This window comes from Syzygium oleosum, unplaced genomic scaffold (assembly GCF_021117445.2).
Source record: "Syzygium oleosum isolate NSW1041296 unplaced genomic scaffold, Sole_v2.1 Sole_v2.22, whole genome shotgun sequence".
NCBI lineage: Eukaryota > Viridiplantae > Streptophyta > Magnoliopsida > Myrtales > Myrtaceae > Syzygium > Syzygium oleosum.
Window position 1 is genome coordinate 1,164,197 of NW_026607506.1, and position 20,911 is coordinate 1,185,107.

The 20,911-nt window shown below is 42.7% G+C and overlaps 2 protein-coding genes across 2 annotated transcripts; both read left to right on the top strand.

Annotated features, from left to right (window-relative positions):
* The first annotated feature begins 9,485 nt into the window (after nucleotides 1-9,485).
* On the top strand, nucleotides 9,486-10,679 carry LOC115675731 (protein MIZU-KUSSEI 1). Its single transcript, XM_030598483.2, has one exon. It carries the CDS (start codon nucleotides 9,793-9,795, stop codon nucleotides 10,510-10,512), a length of 720 nt encoding a protein of 239 aa, XP_030454343.1. The 5' UTR covers nucleotides 9,486-9,792; the 3' UTR covers nucleotides 10,513-10,679.
* A 7,810-nt stretch (nucleotides 10,680-18,489) lies between these two features.
* On the top strand, nucleotides 18,490-19,536 carry LOC115675728 (transcription factor MYB73-like). The gene has a single exon (XM_030598476.2). The coding sequence runs from the start codon at nucleotides 18,658-18,660 to the stop codon at nucleotides 19,378-19,380; it is 723 nt and encodes a 240-aa protein (XP_030454336.2). The 5' UTR covers nucleotides 18,490-18,657; the 3' UTR covers nucleotides 19,381-19,536.
* Nucleotides 19,537-20,911: the final 1,375 nt, after the last annotated feature.

Genomic DNA, 20,911 nt, shown 5'->3' on the forward strand with positions numbered 1-20,911 from the left:
TATATTCACTGTGATACATTTATTTATTTATTTTTTTTTTGGTAAGGATACATTTATTTATTTTTTATTTTTTTTATGACACTAAAAATCTCAAACTTGTGCATGCGCGACACATTTATATGTGGTTTAAGTGAAATAAAAACGACATTGTTTAGCTGAAAAAACATCCAACGGAATCTTTACAGATGCTAAATGTGTTACATAGGCACAAGTTTGAAGTTTTTTATGTCAAAAGAAAAAAATTTCGGATAATTGTGTCATTGTAGGCAAAGTTTAGGATTTTTAATGTTACAAACAAAAGTTTAGAATAAATATATCACAGTGGGTATAGTTTAGAATTTTTTGTGACCTTTTCCCTATATAATATTCATGTTAAGACTTTAGGCTGGGTTTCATATTGCTTCAATACAATGATGTGTCTTGACGTTTAACTTTTTGGTATCTGGCTTCTTGTCCTCTATCAGCGGCATGGGTAATAAGCTCAGTTTTAAGAAAATGGTATGTGGAGTTATATACCCTGATTCATTAGGACGGGACTCGAGCCAAACAAGACGTTACTGCCGGTGAAGTCATCGACGCTGCACCTAAGACCGGGCATTGTCACTCCTCAAGCTGCGCAACCAACCGCCACCATCTCTGCCCATCGTCTTCCACGCCATCCCCTCTTCTTTGTCTTCGACCTCCTGTTTTCTCTTTTGCTTTTCTTGCACTTGCAGCCGTCGCCCCTTCTCGGCAGCTCGTCTATGGTCACAGGCTGAGATCTCAACGTTCATGGACGAGCCACGGTTGCCAAATCTGGTGGAAACTCAAGGCTTAGGCTCGACAGCGAGAATAGAGAATGGGGTTAGCTCAACGCCAGTATCCATGGCTTGGAGTCGCCCACCGATCTTAGCTCGATGCTGTGTCAAGCTCCGCCACTAGCAATGAGCTCAGCCATGCCGTCTATCTCAACCAAATAGAAAATATAGACAGAGCAACACGGGGATATAGAGCAACGAGGACTGTAGGTACAAAGACCGAGTGAGTGAACTCACAAATGGCTATAGTGACCGTTAAGATACATGTATGAGTTGTGTTAGAAAAGTCTTGCATTGGATAATTGATATGATATAGAGTAGTTAATATATTCTAGTTAGCCCATAACTCATTGGCTTTAGTTTTTGACTAAAAGTAGGTTCAATTGAATATGTTAACAGGTTTAGATTTGGGTGCTCTCCTGGCGATCTCCCTTGGCAAATATCTTAAGAAAGAAATCCCATGTTTGACCCTTTTATCGGGTCAAAATTGCCATCATGGTTGGTATGGCGAGAAGAAACCATGGATAGTTGGTCTAGTGACACAAGTATGGCGAGAAGAGAATGGGTGATGCAATTCCAAGTCAGTAGTTGATGATGATTGTTGTGCATAGTCGCGGGTGCGTAATGACTTGGACATATACACGTGTGAGTTGTGTTAGAAAAGTTTCACATTGGATATTGATATGGCATGGAGTAGTTAATATATCCTAGTTGACCCATAACTCATTGGCTTATAAATTCATAGCTTCATATTTCATTTTATAATCTATAATCTCCTTGATATAGTTTAATACCATTACATAATCCATTCTATTTGCGGAAGTAAAATCAAAATAGCGGAAAACTACTTCCTCTCATTTTCATGCTCACAACCAAATAAGGGAAAATCAATCACTTTCCTTGAAAATAAATTTCAGGTAAAATACCATTTCTTTTAACATAAAATTTTTCTTAAAACAAACGCACACCAAGCCATTAAGATGAACCTATGTTAATGTATCATGAGAAATTGTCAATCGACCATGAACAGGTCGGATCCCAAATAACTCCTGGTGAAAATATACAGCTAATGATGCAATTAGATTCAGCCTGGCCTGGCTTCCAAATTATGAGTGACCTGACTCTGTTCGAAACTTAGGACTGGCCCTAGCTCTGTATGCCTAATTCTAGCTCTGATTATCCAACTAATGTAATATCATTTGAACGTTGTTGACCCCCGAAAATATTGAACTTCATAATCAAATTTGTTGATCAGTGTTAGATATGTGAAGTCAACATAGAAATTTATTTTATCAGCTTAGTGAGTTGATTGACATACATGCACAAAGTAAATAAACAACCCAACTCCCGCGGGTCATTAGATTTACTAACTTTTCAGACTTATATGCGACACTGATAATTGAACCTTTTGGACTTATTTTTCATATTTGCGATACTCAGTAATTTCCATCATCTCGAATTAGTAGCGTGTCGGCCCTCGAAAAAACGAACTCTGGATCCGTCCCTGCGGACTTTCAATGAACATGGGATGATCTCTTCCTATCAGGTTCAACATTAGAATGCAAATTAAGAAAGGAAGGAGACTTTCTTGAAAAACCAGTTTGGAGAACGTGAGATTTTCATCGACAATTCTAAAAGCATTATTAGGCAGTGGACATGCATGCTTACGACCCCACTGGAAATTGTCCGCAGACAACATTGGCCATATCACTTGTAATCAGACACCATCTCCAAAGCAGACACACGTCCCTGTTCAAACAAGAAACACAACCTTAAAGGAACAGCTGCTGCACCTAATTGCTGCTTTTCCTATTCAAAGATAATCCGAGGGCAACTTCTGGTACAAGGAACAATGCAACATGTCATGCTTGTGTCTTGGTACTTTGGCCCTAAGGGCGAAGGGATCGCCCCACCTCACAATGCATTTCCTGATAGAAAAAATCTGGGAGGAGACCCACACGGGGAGGAGACAGCGAGACCATACCACACCAATTTCAATAATGGAAGACCTATACTTGTGTAGGTTTTGGCCAATAACCCCAGTCATATCTTTCTCTCTTCTCCGCTTTAATAATCACACCGGGCAAACCCTTAAGATGGCATGACTGGTGCATGCTATGGTTGATGTGAATCAAGCCCCACATCCAGCACATCACGCATGGATGACTTCTGTGGTTCCTAAAGATTGGTCTTTTCTACGTTGCTTCGGCAGGCTTCCACCGATAAGCTCACGTACACTTAGGGCCCGTTTGGTTCAAATTTCAAAATGCTATTTGAGATGCAAATACCTTTAGGTTAAAGTCCCTTGGGGGAATGTAAGTGGCGTTTGGTAAAAAATCATTTGTAAAGCTATTTTGGCCCAAGTAGTGTTTGGTAAATTTTTTTTTGCAAAAGGGCTTTGGGAATTATCTTTTTTATTACAAAAAAAAAACCTATCCTACCCTTCATCGGAGCCAGCGAAGGCCTACGGCCATCGGCGAGCTAGATCTGGCGCCGTCGGCCGTCGCCCGAGGTCGGGCGACCCCCGGCGAGCTAGATCTGCCGCCGGCGGTCGTCGCCCGAGGCCAAGCGACCCAGGCAACAGATGACCTCGCGCGACCCAGGCCGGCGGCGCATGAGCGGTCGCGCGACCTCAAGCGGCTATCGCCTGGGTCGTGCGACCTCGCCGGCCCGATCTGGTGTCGACCGCCCTCACTGGCCTCCCTCGCTAGCCACCTCACAAAGAAGATGAACAGTATCAAGAGGGCAAAACTGGAATAAGCCAAAATAAGTGAGGGTAGTTTGGGGACAAAAAAATTGGGTTCAACATTCCAAATACTAGCATTTGGTCAATGTTAGGCCGAAAGTTGAACCAAACGGTTCAGCATTTTGGGAAGGGGCTTTTGAGGCTGAAAGCCCCTTCCGAAAACTGAACCAAATGGGGCCTTAGGCCATTCTCGATCTCTTCTTGTTTTTCGATTATCAACGTAAAGAAAACTTATGCTTTTCAAGAGCATGAATTAACGATCAGATGTATCCCATCGGGAAACCCTTTTAGATTACTGTCCCAACATCATATTATGTCTTTCTACCTCCTTTTTGTTTGGTTTTGCATGATGAGAAAAACATGCGTTCCAATCAACGAAAGTTGGACAAACTTTGTCCAACGTTGTTAATGAAAGACTCAAACCTAAGTTAATGATTGAATCTAGAACATATAAAGATATGGCCTATTGGTCGGGAAATTACCAAAAAAGTCCTTAGCCTATTCCATTTGTGCTAATTCAGTCTTAAACCTTCCAATTTGATCAATTTAGTTTTAAAACTCTTGACGATTTGCCGATTTCGTTCTAGACCTATCAATTGTGCCAATTTAGTCCTAAACATTTTGAAAATTTGCAGATTTTGTCCTAAACCTTTCAACTATACCAATTTAATCCTAAATCTTTTTACGATTTGCCAATTTTGTCATTCCAGCTAATTAGGGTAAAAAATCATTGACATGGCAATCTATTCAGCGTAGGCCATACTACGTGATACGGCCGATGTTGACGTGGGCCATTTTTTTCAAAATTCTATTTGAATTTTTTCTTCTTTTTTATTTTTTTCCTTTTTCCCTCCACTAGCCATCGGCGAGGGCCTCGACGTCCTCACCGGCCTCGGGCAACAGCCGCCCTCAACTGGTGAGGCTTCGCCTTCATTGGATTGAGTGAGGACAACCCACACTCAAGGCTGGCGAGGGCAACCGTCACCCGAGGCCTAGCGATGGCCTGTGGAGCGAAAAAGGAGAAAAATAAAAAGAAGACGAAAAAAAGAAAAAAATTGCAAAAATTATCGACGTCAGCGCCGACCGTATTACGTAGGACGGTTGACGCTGACTAGACCGTCACGTTAACATTTTTCTACCAAAATTAGCTTGAATGATTAAATTAGCAAATCGTTAAAAGGTTTGGAACTAAATTGGTAAATCATAAAAACGTTTAGGACTAAATTGGTCAAATTGAAACGTTTAGGATTGAATTAATACAAATGCAACATGTTTAGATATTTTTTGGTAATGTTTCCTCTGTTGGTCAGTCAAATTAGTATCATGTCCAACCCTAATCTTTGTGCTTATATAATTGGAGACCTTAAAAACAGAAGTAAACTCAAGAAAAGTGCAGCATCAAAAATATGTAGTACATTTTCATATTTGGCCGAATGACATATGTTAAGAAAATAAGTAATCGAACACAATAATAATCTGACACGCTTCGGGGAAAAATATCAAAAAAGCCATAAACCTATTGTGCAAATGTTAATTCTATCACAGATCTTTCAATTTGGCCAATTTAGTTTTAAACATTTTGACGATTTGTCAGTGTAGTCATTATGGTCAATTTTGACTAGAAATCGTTAACATGGACGTTGCCCATCTTACGTGACACGACCGATATTAACGTGGATAATTTTGACAATTTTTAATAATTTTTTTGAATTTATTTTTTTTCTCTCTTTCTCTCTTTTTTCCCATTTCTTTTCTTTCCTTTTTCTTTTTTTTTTTTATATTTCCATCTGCTGGTCCGTGGCCCCAACAGTAGCCGGCAAAGGTCACCAGCCATAAGTGAGGGTTGCCAGCCCCAAGCGAGGGCACCGCGGCCCCCGCTTGATCTGGGTGAGGCCATCTCGCTTAGCCCAAATTTGGTGAGGGCATCGCGACCCTCACCAAATCTAGGAGAGCGGCCACAAGCCCTCATTGAGCCCCTACTGTGGCCAACGTGCCGGCCCTCACTGGCTACAGGAAAAAAAAAAAGAGGAAAGAAAATAAAAAAGGAAAAAATATTCGGTAAAATTATTTAAAAGATTGTAAAAGTTGTCCACGTCATCACTGATTGTGTCACGTAGGACAGCCGATGTCCATGTTAGCAATTTTGGCAGTGAAGACTACATTGGCAAATCGTTAAAAGGTTTAGGATTAAATTGGTTAATTTGAAAGGTTTATGATTGAATTAGCATTTATACAATAAGTTTATGACTTTTTTTTACCCTTAACTGAAATCATGATAGTCTGCGATCATTCAAGTAGATCAACTTTGTAATCTCTGTGGTTTCTCTAACAGTCGTATTGGACTGCACTTTTTCACTGTTTGCCCTTGTGAATAACACCTGCATACATTTAGTTCCCCAACCACGTGACCGCACAATAGTTTCCTCTCACTCAGAACCTTCAAGCTTCTCTCATAGGTGCCCAAATGCATATGCCACAATTCAAATCTCAACCAAATGTATCCGACATGTCAACGGCGAATTATGTCATCGTATGCCCTTAGAACTCATATAAGTCACTATGCTTATTCCTTTGTTTATCATTAGGACGCCTCAAATAACCTTAAAGCTCTACCTTATGAAGTAATAGACACCTAGCTAAATCAAGGGCAGTCAAGGAAATTTGGTTCTTCTTTAACTCTGGAATATTGTGCATCACACTAGTTATGTTCTCTCGATACCGTCATGCATTTTTATTCTGACATAGCTAATACTAACAACATTGCACTCAAGATTGTGCCCTTACTGCATTGCATTTATAAGTAATAAAATAATTCTCATTTGGTGTAGCATGTAAAGAACAATTCGTACTTAATAACCATTTGTCTAATGACAAATCATCGATGGCAAACAAGACATAATGAACACTATCCAATTACTAATAGCTACAACTGAAATATTATTTGTAGATTCAACTCTAATCCTCTTACCCTTTTTTCATTTCTCAACGTCAAGCAATCTCGTTTGATATGTCTCATCTTGCCACAATGCCAAGAGACAACGCCACTCATCCTAGTTCTCCAAAATACTTACATCGTCTGGCTACGACTTTAGTAGCACGCATCATGGCAGGCTCCACTAGCATTATGTTGCGAAAAAGAGACACGTGATTCATGGTTTTTCGCTCCCCCTATAATTTTCTGAAAGCTATATTATGGCGAGAATATTATTCAAAGGCTAGCCATGCCCCATATACAAGATAATGTGAAATAAAACAGAATAAACATACATATAGACACACGCTTCCCCACTTATTGCAGCAAAACACTTGATTTCTTATACCTTTGTTAAGTTTAAATCATTTGAATCACTAAAGAAAGGCTGTATATGCTGACCCTTCCTTGCTTGGAAGAATTGTCAATGTCTGCTTTATTCTAAACTTGCAAGAACGAAACTCTGCGGATCATGTCAAGGTAATAGCTGGTGCCCACAGGCACAAACATTACCGACTCATATGCTTGTGGGTCATGCCGTCTTGTTCAGTTTGGCCTTGCTTTTCTTGAAATCACCAGCTTTCATTTCATGCTGATGATCAAGTAAGTGTGGCAAACAAAGTGTCTCTAAATGCTTGCATGTGGACTAGACTACCCCATCATGGGCACTATAACTAGAAGGCCAAACGACAACGCGTTTTAGATTGGAGAATCATTCGAAGATTGCTTTTTTGCTTGTATTAAACTCTTGCTTAAAGGTTGAAGTGATTGCAGAGCCAAATTGATAAGGATTTTTGCAGAAGGAGAAGGTCATATTTGACAAGTGATGAGCGATCAGCACATCCTCATCGGTCTGGGTCATGGTCCGATGACTTTTAACCTAAATAAAAGCGAGGTCTAGTACAACTTATCACATCATCAGCTCAATCAACTATTTCAAAGCTCTAGAGTACATCATTTCATATTGGTCTTAATCAGTTGTTTATACACTTTCCGAACACATGTTTTGCCACTGCTTTATGTCATTGAATTGGAATTTTTATGCCCTCAATCAAAATCATAGCTTCTCTTTTAAGCAGCTGTTAATATGAATTCCAATAATCTATGCAGGGTCCAACTTATGCAACACACATGAAATCTTTGGCCCCTCTTAATATCTTTGCCTTGCATTGTTCTGATGTGTCTAAATCTATAGACGGACAAGAGTACGCGTCCCTAAAATAAAAACAACTTTCGCTCAACGATCACGGAACAAACTTGTTAAGTTATGTGAGTTGGTCTATAATTGTCACAATTATTGCAGTTGTTGCATACTTTGCATGCCATCTCCAGTCTCAAACTTCTCAAGATGGCTTAGGTTTTTTTTCAAATTGAAAACCCCACAAAACCCCACAATGAACTTTCTTGCATCACCCCGATCAAAAAATAAAACTTTCTTGCATCACAGGAATTCATGGATGACAATGCACCTGGACCAGAAGTATGATGCCGACACTAATGTGCTTCTTTCAAATTAGTCATAGTCATACCAAAGGGGACCCTTCTTATTGGCACTGTACCTGTTTTTTGCTGGGACATATATGCCAAAAGATGCACAATTTCTTTGGGGGACCAAAAATGAATGCACAAAATTTACTTCGGAAAGAAAATATTCATAAGGATCTTATAGATCACTATTATTCTTCTGATCATACTAGATCAGCAATAGGAAGAAGAAATGTGCCTCAATAAGGATGATTTGTAGCTGAATAACACACAATCAGCATCATGGATAACCAGGCTTTTTCAAAGTTAAGTAGGGGCCAAACCCAGCAAACAAGTAGGCAACTTAGCAAGGACAGCGAAGAGAAAACAGCTGGAGAAAAAGAAAGAGAAGCCGCAATGAATTCAATAATTAGGGGGAGTTCGGGATGATGTAGACTGAAAAGGCATAAAGCAGAGAAGGATGATGTTGATGATCCAATTGTAGTGATCAGAGAGGCACATGGTGAAGCCACATCGCCACACCTGCACCTTCTCTTTTTGACAATTTCTTTTTTGTCCCCTGCAATTTTCGATATAAAAAGATCGATAAATTATTGGCCCCAATTTAAGACGGTCATATTTGACATTGAAATAAAAATCTATCACGTCATATTTAATAACGAGATAAGTATATTAAAAGTCATAAAACTTATCACGAAAGTGTAATTGAACGCTAAAACTTTCAGAAAGGGGAAAAGTACCAAAAAAGTTATAAACCTATTATATTGATACCAATTTAGTCCTAAACCTTTCAATTGGACTAATTTAATCCGAAACATTTTCATATTGGTACCAATTCAGTCCATCCGGCCAATTTAGGCTGAAAATCGCTAACGTGGACGCCGGCAGTCCTACATGGCACCGCCAGCGTTGATGTGGACAAAATTTATAATTTTTTAATAATTTTTTCAGATTTTTTAAATATTTTTCCCTTTTTTTTTTCTTTTCCCAGAACTGGTTGGCCGGCGAGGTCGCCGGTGGACCATCGTTGGCCACAAGCTGGTCTAGGCGAGGCCCACTGCGCCCTTGTCGGCCACTGGCGAGGGCGTCAGGCCCTCGCCTAGATCCAGGCAAGGGCCCCCGCACCCTCGCCTAGTCGCCGGCCAACCAATTCTGGGAAAGGAAAAAAAAAAGAAAAAAAAAACTTGTCAAATTGGTCCAATCAAGTTCTTCTGTTAATTGCCGATGTTAAAAATTTTAGGACTCAATTGCACTTTCGTAATAAATTTTATGACTTGCACTTTTTAAAAGTTTCGGTGCACTTAATCCTTTAATAAATCATTGTTTCCCTAGGTCAGTTTAGTAAATAGATTTTTATATATCTGACATTATTCGTACGATTTTTGAGTTTTTCTTTTATCAAGCTTCCCCACATGTGGTCCGCCTCCTCTTATCTCTTTATCACATACAAACCCCTCCTCCTTCCTTTTCATCACTTTAAACTTGGTCACATCATGCTTTTGAGTCCCCATTGTTTTTCCTCTCCTCTCTCTCTCTCTCTCTCTCTCTCTTTCAACCAACTTGAAAGAGTATTGAGCATCGAGTCCTCTCTCTTCCCCACTACAAAAAAGATTCCCAAAGGGCAATCCGAAGCCAAATGACCAGCCGACTCCCCCAACTTCTTTTACCCTTTCTCTATATTTATCTTCTGTGCTCCTTTGCATAATCAATCAGTCGCACCCTTCGGCTTCAAAGATCACATTCTTATACTCTGTGTTGCCTCGATATACCACATTAAATTGATCTCCGACACCATGCCGCCGGTTCACTCTAGTCCATACCTCCAAATGGACAACCCCCCCTCCATACTGTCCCTACTCCGGCACGCGACACGCACAGGCCCCGGCGAGAAGCGGCCCAAGTCATCATCCTCCTCATCGACCGGCGGCGTCTTCCGCCTCTTCAAGCTCCTCCCCATGCTGACCACGGGGTGCAAGATGGTCGCACTCCTAGGGCGGCCCCGGAAGCCGCTCCTCAAGGACGGCGCGACGACGGTGACAATCTTCGGGTACCGGAAGGGCCGGATAGTCCTGGCGATCCAGGAGGACCCTCACTGCATGCCCATCTTTGTCTTGGAGCTTCCCATGCTGACCAGCGCCTTCCACAAGGAGATGGCGAGCGAGATCGTGAGGATCGCGCTGGAGAGCGAGACGAGGACGCATAAGAAGAAGGTGATGGAGGAGTTCGTGTGGGCCGTGTACTGCAACGGGAGGAAGACGGGCTACTCCATCCGGAGGAAGCAGATGAGCGACGACGATGTGCACGTGATGCAGCTACTGAGAGGGGTGTCAATGGGCGCTGGCGTGCTCCCGTCGCCGCCGTGCGAGAAGGAGGGGCTGGAGGGAGAGCTGACATACCTGCGGGCGAGGTTCGAGAGGGTGGTCGGGTCGAAGGACTCGGAGGCCTTGTACATGATCAACCCGGACGGGGCACAAGGGCCGGAGCTCAGTATTTTCTTAGTCAGGGTTCGCTAGGCCAGTAATATCGTGCGTGGACAATACTTGTTACTCTTGTAACATACTAGCTGATGACTCATCGCTCTCATCTTCTTCTTCTTCTTCTTCCTTTTTCTTGGGTTGAACAATCTTGTAACGTACGGGTTATTCACTTGAAAGAAGGAATTTTGGATGAGTTGTGACGACTTTCAATCCAGATACAAGGAAAAATAACACACATGATCCTTGAACTTTCGGCAAATGTGTAATGTGGTCCTTAAACTTTTAATTTATTCAATTTAGTCCCTAAACTATATATAAATATTACTAAATTGAACATAAACCAAAAATTTAGGACCAAATTGAACAAAATTTCAAGAACGACATTACATATTATATCAAAGTTCATGAACCATTTGTATAATTATCTCCTTATACAACTTAGAGAATGCACGAGGGCAAGTGATTTAGCCTTGTATATTGCTCCAGGAGAGGTCCGGACACCAGGCCCAGCTCAATGTCTTGGGCTAAACAGTTTAATGTTACCACGTTGTCTCTAAGATGGCCACGAAATGGCAATTTCGCCTCTGACGAAACAAGATTTGAAGCCGATGTTGCATTGTCTGTTTTACGTGATGGGATTGCTACTAGTCTCTGTTTGGTTCATCACTACAATAGCAAACCGATGGAGATATAATGTTAAAAACGTTCTTGCTCTCTGATATATTAACTATTTAGTAACTATGTTACTCATTATGCCGTGACTATTGTATAATTATATAAAACATAACTAGTTATGTTATAGTAGAGTTCATATTGTATAGTGATCATATATTGGTTACAATATCAAGTATTTATTTACAATATAATTCCACTATTACAAATAAGTTATCTTTCACCGACTAGCTAGGCGAAATGCTTAGTTGTGCTAATTTAATTTATATATTATACAATATCTTAGATGGAATTCTGATACATAACATTCATTTATGTCGATTTTGTAGTACGCACAACAATGTAATATTGTAAATAATATAATGTAAAATTATATTTGTGGTACATAATGGTACTCATTTAATAAAATCATAGCAATTATTAACTTATGATTTTACCAATCGTATCACGTAATACGATGTTTTATTGATATAATATTACTCTTGTAGATAACTTTAAGGTTCATCAAACTTGAATTATCCAACAAAGGGTAAAGTAAAAGAAACAAAAGAAAAAAGGATGCTTTTGGGGATGACATTACAGCATGTAATATCTATTATATAGAGGGAACTGATTTTCATCTTTGATGGGGGAGAGAAGCATCCAAAAAATTGTTGTCCATGTAAACAAGTTAGGATCCAAATCTGAAAGGGTCCATCGCATACATTGATCTAGATGCATAATCTATTTGACCGCATGCAACTCATTGGCTGTGAGAGTATATCCGCGGATCATTTGGACTTAGCGTGCATCGACATGGGTGTCTTTCATGACGAGAGAGCCCTTATTAGGTAGGTAAACTCCAAGCTCATGAAATATGCTACTGATGTCACAGACCAGGTAGAACACGAGCCGGAGTCCGAGTAAGTGGATCAGATGTGGAATTGCTTGCATCTTGTGGGGTGAACAATCGAACCGGTATTATACACCTAATCCTCACAGTATTCCATTTTTCCAAGTGTCTAGTTAGGCAATAGCGTAAGGTTCTTTGCCGACCACAATGAGTAAAAAAGCCACTCCCTCCACGCAAATGCCATGCATTATGAGTTTGGGCCTAAATTCTAGGTCATGCTCGATCATGCAGCACGCCTAGCCCATATTTCTTCGCGACCATCGGTTTGAGTCGTCGATAGCCTGGGATTTAGTAACTTCCTAATCAATTTCCTGTAAGAGTTATTATTGTTCAGACTAATCGTTCTATGATCGTGATTACGGCTTGCGTCGGCGGTGCTACAGTGTTGGGTTCACTCAAAATGAACGGTAGCTATAAATCAAACCAGACGTTTCGATTACGGATACGAAACTCTAGACGCCTAGAGAAGGTCGCCAACGCCGGTCGTCCACTCCCGCCTTTCTCATTATGTTAAAAAAAAAGTTTCTATAGCGACAACAAACACGGAATGATCGAGCACGACAGACTTTTTTGGACATGGAACGTGACATTGTTCAAACAAAATAAAGAATGAAACGAGATAAAGAAAGCCCGCGGGCAAGTAACCAGAACAAATGTAGGTGAAAGAACTAATCATTCTAGATTCTTCATTAACTTGCTCTAGTTGACACTTGACAGTTAAAGAATTTTGAAGTCAACACATGTCGATAACTTTAAACTATCTTGGACATATTACATTAGCAAAGAATTTGTTTTAGCAAACTATCGGAACAGCACTAAAAAAATTACTAAAATTTCAAATGAAGCACAGTATAAGTGCTTTTAAACAATTTAAATGAAAACATCAAAAGTATTTCTTGTGCCTGGTGAAGAGAACACAAGATAATTGACTTAAAAATTTATCTTAGGTGCATGTAGAACATCACAAAAGATAACAAAGGTTAGATGTTTATGACATTTTACAATGTCTTGAGAGTTGATGTTGTGACTCTTATAAAACGTTGTAAGATATTTGAAAACTTAAATATTAAAAATTTCACAACGTTTGGGATCTTCACAAAGTTTTGCTCCAATTTACAGCGAAGTGTCATAAGCCTTGGTAAAATGCGTAAACCTTCATGGTTCGGTCTATAGCAGAAGAAACCTGAGTGAAGGTGGGAGGAAAATTACCAAAACAGTCATAAACCTATTGTAATTATACCAATTCAATTATAAACTTTTTTTTGTCAATTCATTCCTAAATATTTTTGTATTTGTGCCAATTCAGTCCATCCGGCCAATTTTGGCCGGCCAATGCTGACATGGTATTTTTTTAATATATTTTTTTCGAATTTTTTTATTTTTTTTCCTTTTCTTCTTCCCCTGGCCGATCCGGCGACTAGCCAGGGGCTAGGGCTGGCAACACTAGTCACCAACCACTAGTGAGGCCCGCCCTCGCCTGGCGAGGGTGAGGTCGGCTAAGCGGCCTCGCCATGGCCACTGCTTGCCTCACCGCCACCCAGATCTGTGGCAACGGCGAGGTCGAGTAGCCATGGCGAGGCCGCTTGACCTCGCCCAGATCTGGGGGAGGCCGAGCGACCTCGCCATGGCCGCTGCTCGCCTCACCGTCGCCCAGATCTGTGGCGATGGCGAGGTCGAGTAGCCATGGCGAGACCGCTCAGCGTCCCCCAAACCTAGGGGAGGCCAAGCGGCCTTGCCATGGCCGTTGCTCGACCTCGCCGTCGTGGGTGAGGTCAGCCATGGCGAGGCCGCTCGGCCTTGCCACAGATCTGGGCGAGGCCATACGACCTCGCCATAGCCGCTGCTAGCCCGCGACAGCAAGGTCGAGGCTCGTCCTCGCCAGTGCCGACAAGGGTGAGCCTCACCAGTGGCCGGCGACAAGTGTCGCGCAGCCCTGGCCCTTGGCCGGTCGCCGAACCGGCTAGGGGAAAAAGAAAAGGAAAATAAATTTAAAAAAAATCCGAAAACAATATATTAAAAAAATGCCACTTTAGCGTCAGTCGGAGGGCCGACGCCGGCCGGCATCCATGTCAGCGCCAGCCGGCCAAAATTGGGCGAATGAACTAAATTGGCACAAATTACAAAAAGGTTTAGGACTGAATTGACACAATTGCAATAGGTTTAGGACTATTTTGGTAATTTTTCCAAAGGTGGGCGGTATAGTGTAGCAACGCAGTTCCGATGGCAACCTTCACGGTTTGGTTTGGAAAATTATTTGCAATTTCTGTGCAGCCTTTGTGGTTCTGTCTAGCAAAAGAAACATGAGTGAAGGTGGGCAGTATAGTGTAGCAACGCAGTTCCGATAGCATCCTTCATGGCTTGGTTTGGAGAAGCATTTGCAATAAAGTGGAGATTCTAGTTGAGACATGTTAATATAGAAGGATATTTGAATTATGGAGGAGTGGACCTAACACTGAATTCATACGTGAAGGGAAGATTATTAAAATGCATTACCATAACTTATAGATTTAAGCTTTTGAGTAAAAGTGAGTCCAATTAAATATGTTGACGAGCTTGAACTCGGGCTCCGTCTTGTCGATCTCTACGATCGAAGGTATCACAATTTTGTTGCATGGTCCAGCAAGAAAAAGAACCCACAAGAAGAAGATTCGAAGTGCTAGTGCTCGTACTCCAATTTGGGATGCTTGTAAGGAATAAACCCTCGTAAGAATGCCCAAGATTTATTATTTGAAAAACCAAAAATTCTTGAAAGTGTTTTGTGCTTATCTACGGCTTAGATCGAACGAAACACCATCGGGTTAGCCATCAATGGTTAGAAGCTAACCTAATGGCAACCGCTAATACACGTAACTAAAGAGGATGAGATTCGACGATACATTCTTTTAACCGAATTTAACAGTTAATTAGCTCGAAGCACAACATATCATGAGTACCTTAGCCTCATCCTCGAGCCATCCCATTCGCGCCTCTCAATCTTCAGGTCGCCCCGACCCGAAATTAGTCGATGCTCGTTCCGGCCGACGTGTTCGAAACGGTTTAACCACATAGGTATGACTTTTTTTCCCCCCAAATTTTGTATCGTTCAGGGGTTTATAAGAAAGAGAACAAAGGAGAGGGGGGGCCGTGGTGCGGAAGACTGGCCACAAGACAACAAGAGGACCCAACAACCCCCATAACCAATTGTTGACCACTGCGCACGCACAAAGGACAACGGCTCACGCGGTTTTGGGGGGTGGCCGTACGTCCCGTGGGGCCCGGTCCGACCGGCAAGTGGGTTGACAGGGGACAGTGCCGGGCCCCAACTGAACCGAACGGCTCATGCAGACGGATTGTCTCCGTCCGCCTCCCTGGTTCCAATCAAAAGTCAAAAGTCAAAAGTCAAAGGGCCAAAGGTGCCTATCGACTAAACCACACGTGAAACTGCCTAGCATCTAGAGCCTATAGTATACGTTTACTGGGAAATCAAGGATGACATTATTAGCATGGTAAGACGAGTTTGGCTCGGATATGCTCTCCACTCGTCACTTCGTGGATTCGAAATTTCTGAATACTAACAGACAGTCCCTTTTAAAAGAATAAAGCAGATTTTTCGTTTATAAGATTCCAAATTTCTAAAGCGCGTTCATTGAGCCTTAAAGAGGGTCTTAATTGCAATTTCGGGATATCGTTATCCACGCAAAGATTTCCGGGGCTGCTATCCAATGAACTGACAATAATGTCGTTAGGCCGTGCATGATTAGTATTAAATCATGGTAACATAAATCCAATGAACCAACGTTAGTCGGTGGCGTCGGATTTGGTGCGGGGCGCAAAAAAAGTGACAGCTGGAGGGCGTCAACTACCCAACCGCTCGTGCAGCTCAAAGGGCTTTAACTTCACGATCACGAGTCCATCGCAAAACGCCAAAGCACATTAAATGGTGGCCACGTGGCCGGCTGAGATGTCATCATGACCGTCCTTCCCCTGTTCAAGATTGGGCGGAGGGGAGCGGGAGAGGGAGGAGCGACTTGGCTTTTCTAGTTGGGATTCTTTGGTGTGTAATTACTCTCTATTTCCATGGTTTGATAGATGATGATGATAATGACGATAGCTGGATTTTTGTTTGATCAAGGACTTTGATTGGCTAGGTGTGGATAATCCCCTACTTTTCTCTATCTCTCGAGATTTGATGTGTAACCCAATTCGTACAATTTATCCGATCTTGACCGACATGGCGCTTATGAGGCTGTCCACGTCGGCATTTTCATTTTATGTTCACGGAAGGATCGATTTGAATAGAACAAAAAACGTGTAATTTAGGGATCGCATCGGTAAAGAGAAATACATGCACGACATTGAACAAATTAAAAAAAAGGATACGGGGATAAGCGAGCTTTGTTATCTCTTGCCAAAACACGATTATAGATCTATTTTCATGTTTATCCTTGCTCAAAGTCTAGTTTTGATTCGCCACGTGCTTGTGTGATCGCATCGGAAGAGAGAAATACTTGTTTGTGATTTTCGATAAGAAACAACATCTTGATGATTTTGGTCTCACATAACATCGATGGACATACAAATCTGAAATGTCAAAATGAAGAGAATGAAAAGTAGTAAGACAAAATAATCGTTGAGGTATTATCCCGCGTTGTTCTAAATGCTCTTTATATTCACTTGGTCTCTCTCCATCTAACAGCTCAAGCTTTTGGATTGGACTTTCTAACATGATATCAGAACTAGTGTTATCTCTTTCGCGCTTATTTGTCCACGCAAAATGCTATATTAAACATATATCCGTTATATTTCCAAAGTCTTTAAAGCGTGTACGGTATGATGATCGAGTATATTTTATCAGGAATTACGAGAGAAGGCGATTAATGGTAAGAATTCCTCTAGACACCTAATCAGTGGAAGAAGATGCATAGAAACCTCCGGTAATTAAAAAATAATCAAGTATACCTTTACATTGTAATTTTTTTAACCACAAAAGGAATCGATTTTTTTTTTCTTCGTGTGTGTGTGTGTGTGTGTGTTGGTAATGTTGGGAAAAAACTGAAATCTGGCATCGAGGCACGTGAGATTCCTCCAGGCTGGTGTGTGGGGCCCAACCTACGTGGGAAGCCGCCGAAGTCATCTCCAAAGCTCAGATTTTATTACTATAATTTAGAGGGCGTCTCTCTCTCTCTCTCTCTCTCTTCCCCTTCCGCAGTCCGATTGGTGGCCGTTGATTCTGGTTCAGAGCGAGCGCTTAGAAAAGAGATCAAACGGATTTGGACTTCCCCAGCCAGCTGTGCGACCGGGTGCAAAAACGAGGGCTAGGAAAGGGAAAGCGGGGTGGAGAATTCAAAACGAGGCAGAAGTCCCCCGGGGGCCCCACCCCCGGTCCCCCCCTCCTCCTCCCACCGCCGTTGCCCAAGAGGCGGAAGAGGAGAACGTTTTCCGCCTGTGCTGAACAGCTGCTGCGGCCGCCGCCCCTCCCTCGCTCGCTCGCCTCCCCTGTCATGTTTTAAACGCTCCAGCGACCAACGTTGGTGCTGCTGTACCGTGCCCGGTACGAGAATGATTTCATTGCATTGGACCCCCCCACCCACCGCTCTCTCTCTCTCTCTCTCTCTCTCTCTCGAGACGGATATTTTTTGCTTTAATCGGAACAACATGTAAGTCCGTCCCCCCCCCCTACGGAAATTATTGTGTACCTTGTGGAGACGGTCCATTTTCTTAGCACCGCATAGCCACGAGGGGAGTCGTCGTTTTAAATTTTGTATTGCAGTCGCGACAAGATTGAGGTGGTCTCGACGGACGGAGATCCGTTGCTTACGATGATTACAAAAGTACCCCCTATGCTTGTCTTGTCGGACGGTTCTAGTAAATCTTCCAAAATCCGGGGGTTTTCCTTAGGACTGGCTAATTAGAACCGTGGCTCGATTGGAAACGAGGGACCTTTTGGTGGGCAAATGTGGTGGTGTGGATTTTGCCCCCAGTTTTTTTTTTCCTCACTTAGCTAGGGAACTCTATGGCTTTGCGAGGCACGTAACTGTCAGCATATAAACGCCACGTCACATACATTGTATCGTAACTCCTACCCTAAACATTGCAATAGACAATTTTTAAAGTTCGTGCTGAGATTTTGTCATATTCCTTTGCATAACGCGATCCGTAACGAAGTTCATGTCCCAAAAACCCAGCAAAATATCACCTCGTCCTTTCGTTCCAAATTCGAAGTAGGACCGATATCATTGCTCGGTCTCCGCAGATTGGAAACCAGAATCCTAAAACGACATTGCAATCTGGTTTAACATTAATTGTAATTTGAAGTCCCCCATCCATCCATCCATCTCATCATCTTCCCCCCCTTAACCCGATAACCCTACCGAACTCTGCAAAAAGCCACTTTCCTGGAAGTAACCTCTCTCTCTCTCTCTCTCTTCCAGTTATAAAAACCTCTCCTTTACATGTTCCAAGTTCATGAACCTCCCTCTCTCTCTCTCTCTCTCTCTCTCTCTCTAGCCCTGCGGTGCCTGTGTGTGTACATATAAGCACCATCTCGCCGCTCCAACTTGCGAAGAACACACCGCCCAACACTCTTCTTCTTCTTCTTCTTCTTCTTCTTCTTCTTCCTCCTCCTCTTGGGTGCACGAATGGAAGGTTTCAATGCGGGGTCGTCCTCCACCTGCTCCTCCTCCGACTCGGACTCTTCCCTGTCCAACAACGCCGCCGCCGCCGCCAGGCCGGACCGGATCAAGGGCCCGTGGAGCGCCGAGGAGGACCAGGTCCTGACCCGCCTCGTGGGCCGGTACGGCCCCCGGAACTGGTCCCTCATCAGCCGCCACATCCAGGGCCGCTCCGGCAAGTCCTGCCGCCTCCGCTGGTGCAACCAGCTCAGCCCCGCCGTCGAGCACCGGCCCTTCTCCCCCGCCGAGGACGAGGCCATCCTCGCCGCCCACGCCCGCTACGGGAACCGATGGGCCACCATCGCCCGCATGCTCCCCGGGAGGACCGACAACGCGGTCAAGAACCACTGGAACTCCACCCTCAAGCGGCGGCTCCGGGAACGGCAGCCGGAGCGCCACTCGGGCGGCGGCGGCGGCGCTGGCGGCGGCAGCTCCGGCCCCGCCGGCTGGTGCTGCGCGGGCAACGGCGACGACGAGGACCCTTTGACGGCGTTGACCCTGGGGCCGCCGGGGGGAGCCGGGGACGCGGCGGCCGCGGCGGCGGAGGAGGAGGGGCGGAGGAGGGAGGGGCTGCCGTTGCCGGAGGGCCAGTTCTGGGACGCCATGAGGGACGTGATTGCGAAGGAGGTGAAGGAGTACATGAGCTCAGCCATGGCCGAGAGCGAAGAGACGGGTGCGGCGTTCCATTGAAGCGGGGGGGTTTCCTTTCCGTTCATCTAACCGAGAAATGAGAATTAAAAAGTGTAAATACAATTCCGATAAATATGTGGTACGAAGGTGTACGACGTTTCCAAAATTTTTATTTACCGAAGCTGTAGTTTAACTTAATTAATACTGCTTTTCCTTGGTCGCGATGCGCAATTGAATTTTTATCCATCGGGCAACATTATGAGCTGACAAGAGATTGCATGAATCCATTTGCACGGGGCAATTATAAAAAAATTCGACATTATTTTCTTTGTTTGTCGCTATGCAAATGCTACTGTATAAGTGAATCTTCGAGAAAGAAAGAATGTGGTTGATTATTGTACTATAAAAACGGTTGGGTAAGTTTATCTGAGTGCATTCTCTTAATGGAAATTGGGTAGTTTTTTCCTTAGTTTTACCCGCTTTGTCTTTTTTCTTTGAAATTTGAAAAAAGGAATAATGACACAAATGATCCATGAATTTTGACTCAATGTGTGATATGGTCCATGAACTTTAAATTTATTCAATGTGGTCTCTGAACTTTAATCTAATGTGTAATATGGTCTATGTATTTTTAATCTGTTCAATGTAGTCCCTAGATTTTTGGTATATCTTCAATTTAGTCCATGAACTGAACCAAACATTCAAGGACCACGTTGAACAATTTAAAAGTTCAAAGACGACATTGCACATTAGACTAAAATTCAGAGACCCTATTGAACAAATTTAAAGTTTAGAGATCACATTACACATTAGGTCAAAGTTCGGGAATCATTTGTGTCATTTACCCTAGAAAAAATAAGTTCGTAAGTGTTAAATGGAACATACAAAAATGAAACAAGTAGCACCTTGGACTTATTTATATTAAAACCAACACGCGCCATGTGGATTCTGTAAATGAAATTTGGCCTTATTAAGATATATTTTTACGAGAAAATTAATTAAAATGGAGAACAAAAAGAATTGTTTTCCTTTTAAGGCTGCTAGCTAATGAAAGGGTAGATATAGAAAAATAAAAAGCGAGACAAACCTCCATTTTTCACTTAAATACATTGAAGATATGTTGGTGGATTAGAAACATATTGTCCTTTTATTTTCCTTCAAGTGAGAATTTGAGCTACAACGACCCACAAAACTCTCTCTCTCCACATACATGTTGGTCTTAAGGAAGATTACTTTGCATGCTCTCGATATACCCCCCACCAACTTCCGTGAACCGTCGGATAATGTGAGTTTCATGTGGAGTCCATTTAAAATTGAATTTACAGAAACGAAGATATCACAATAAAAAAGAAGAAGAAGTCCCAACTAGGGGGAAAAGTGTCAAAAAAATCCTAAATCTTTTGAATTTGTGCCGATTGAGTCCTAAACCTTTTTTGGTGCCACTTAAGTCATAAACCCTTTGTCTTTATGCTAATTGAGCCCTTCCGGCTAATTTTGGCCAGATTTTGATGATGTGGAAGCCGGTCGATCGTCGGCGCTGATGTGGAAGCTGACTGGCCGGCGGCAAGTCACTGACGCTGACGTGGACAAC

Coding starts and splice junctions, on each gene's coding strand:
- LOC115675731 (XM_030598483.2), top strand. CDS start 9,793: ATGCCGCCGGTTCACTCTAGTCCATACCTCCAAATGGACAACCCCCCC.
- LOC115675728 (XM_030598476.2), top strand. CDS start 18,658: ATGGAAGGTTTCAATGCGGGGTCGTCCTCCACCTGCTCCTCCTCCGAC.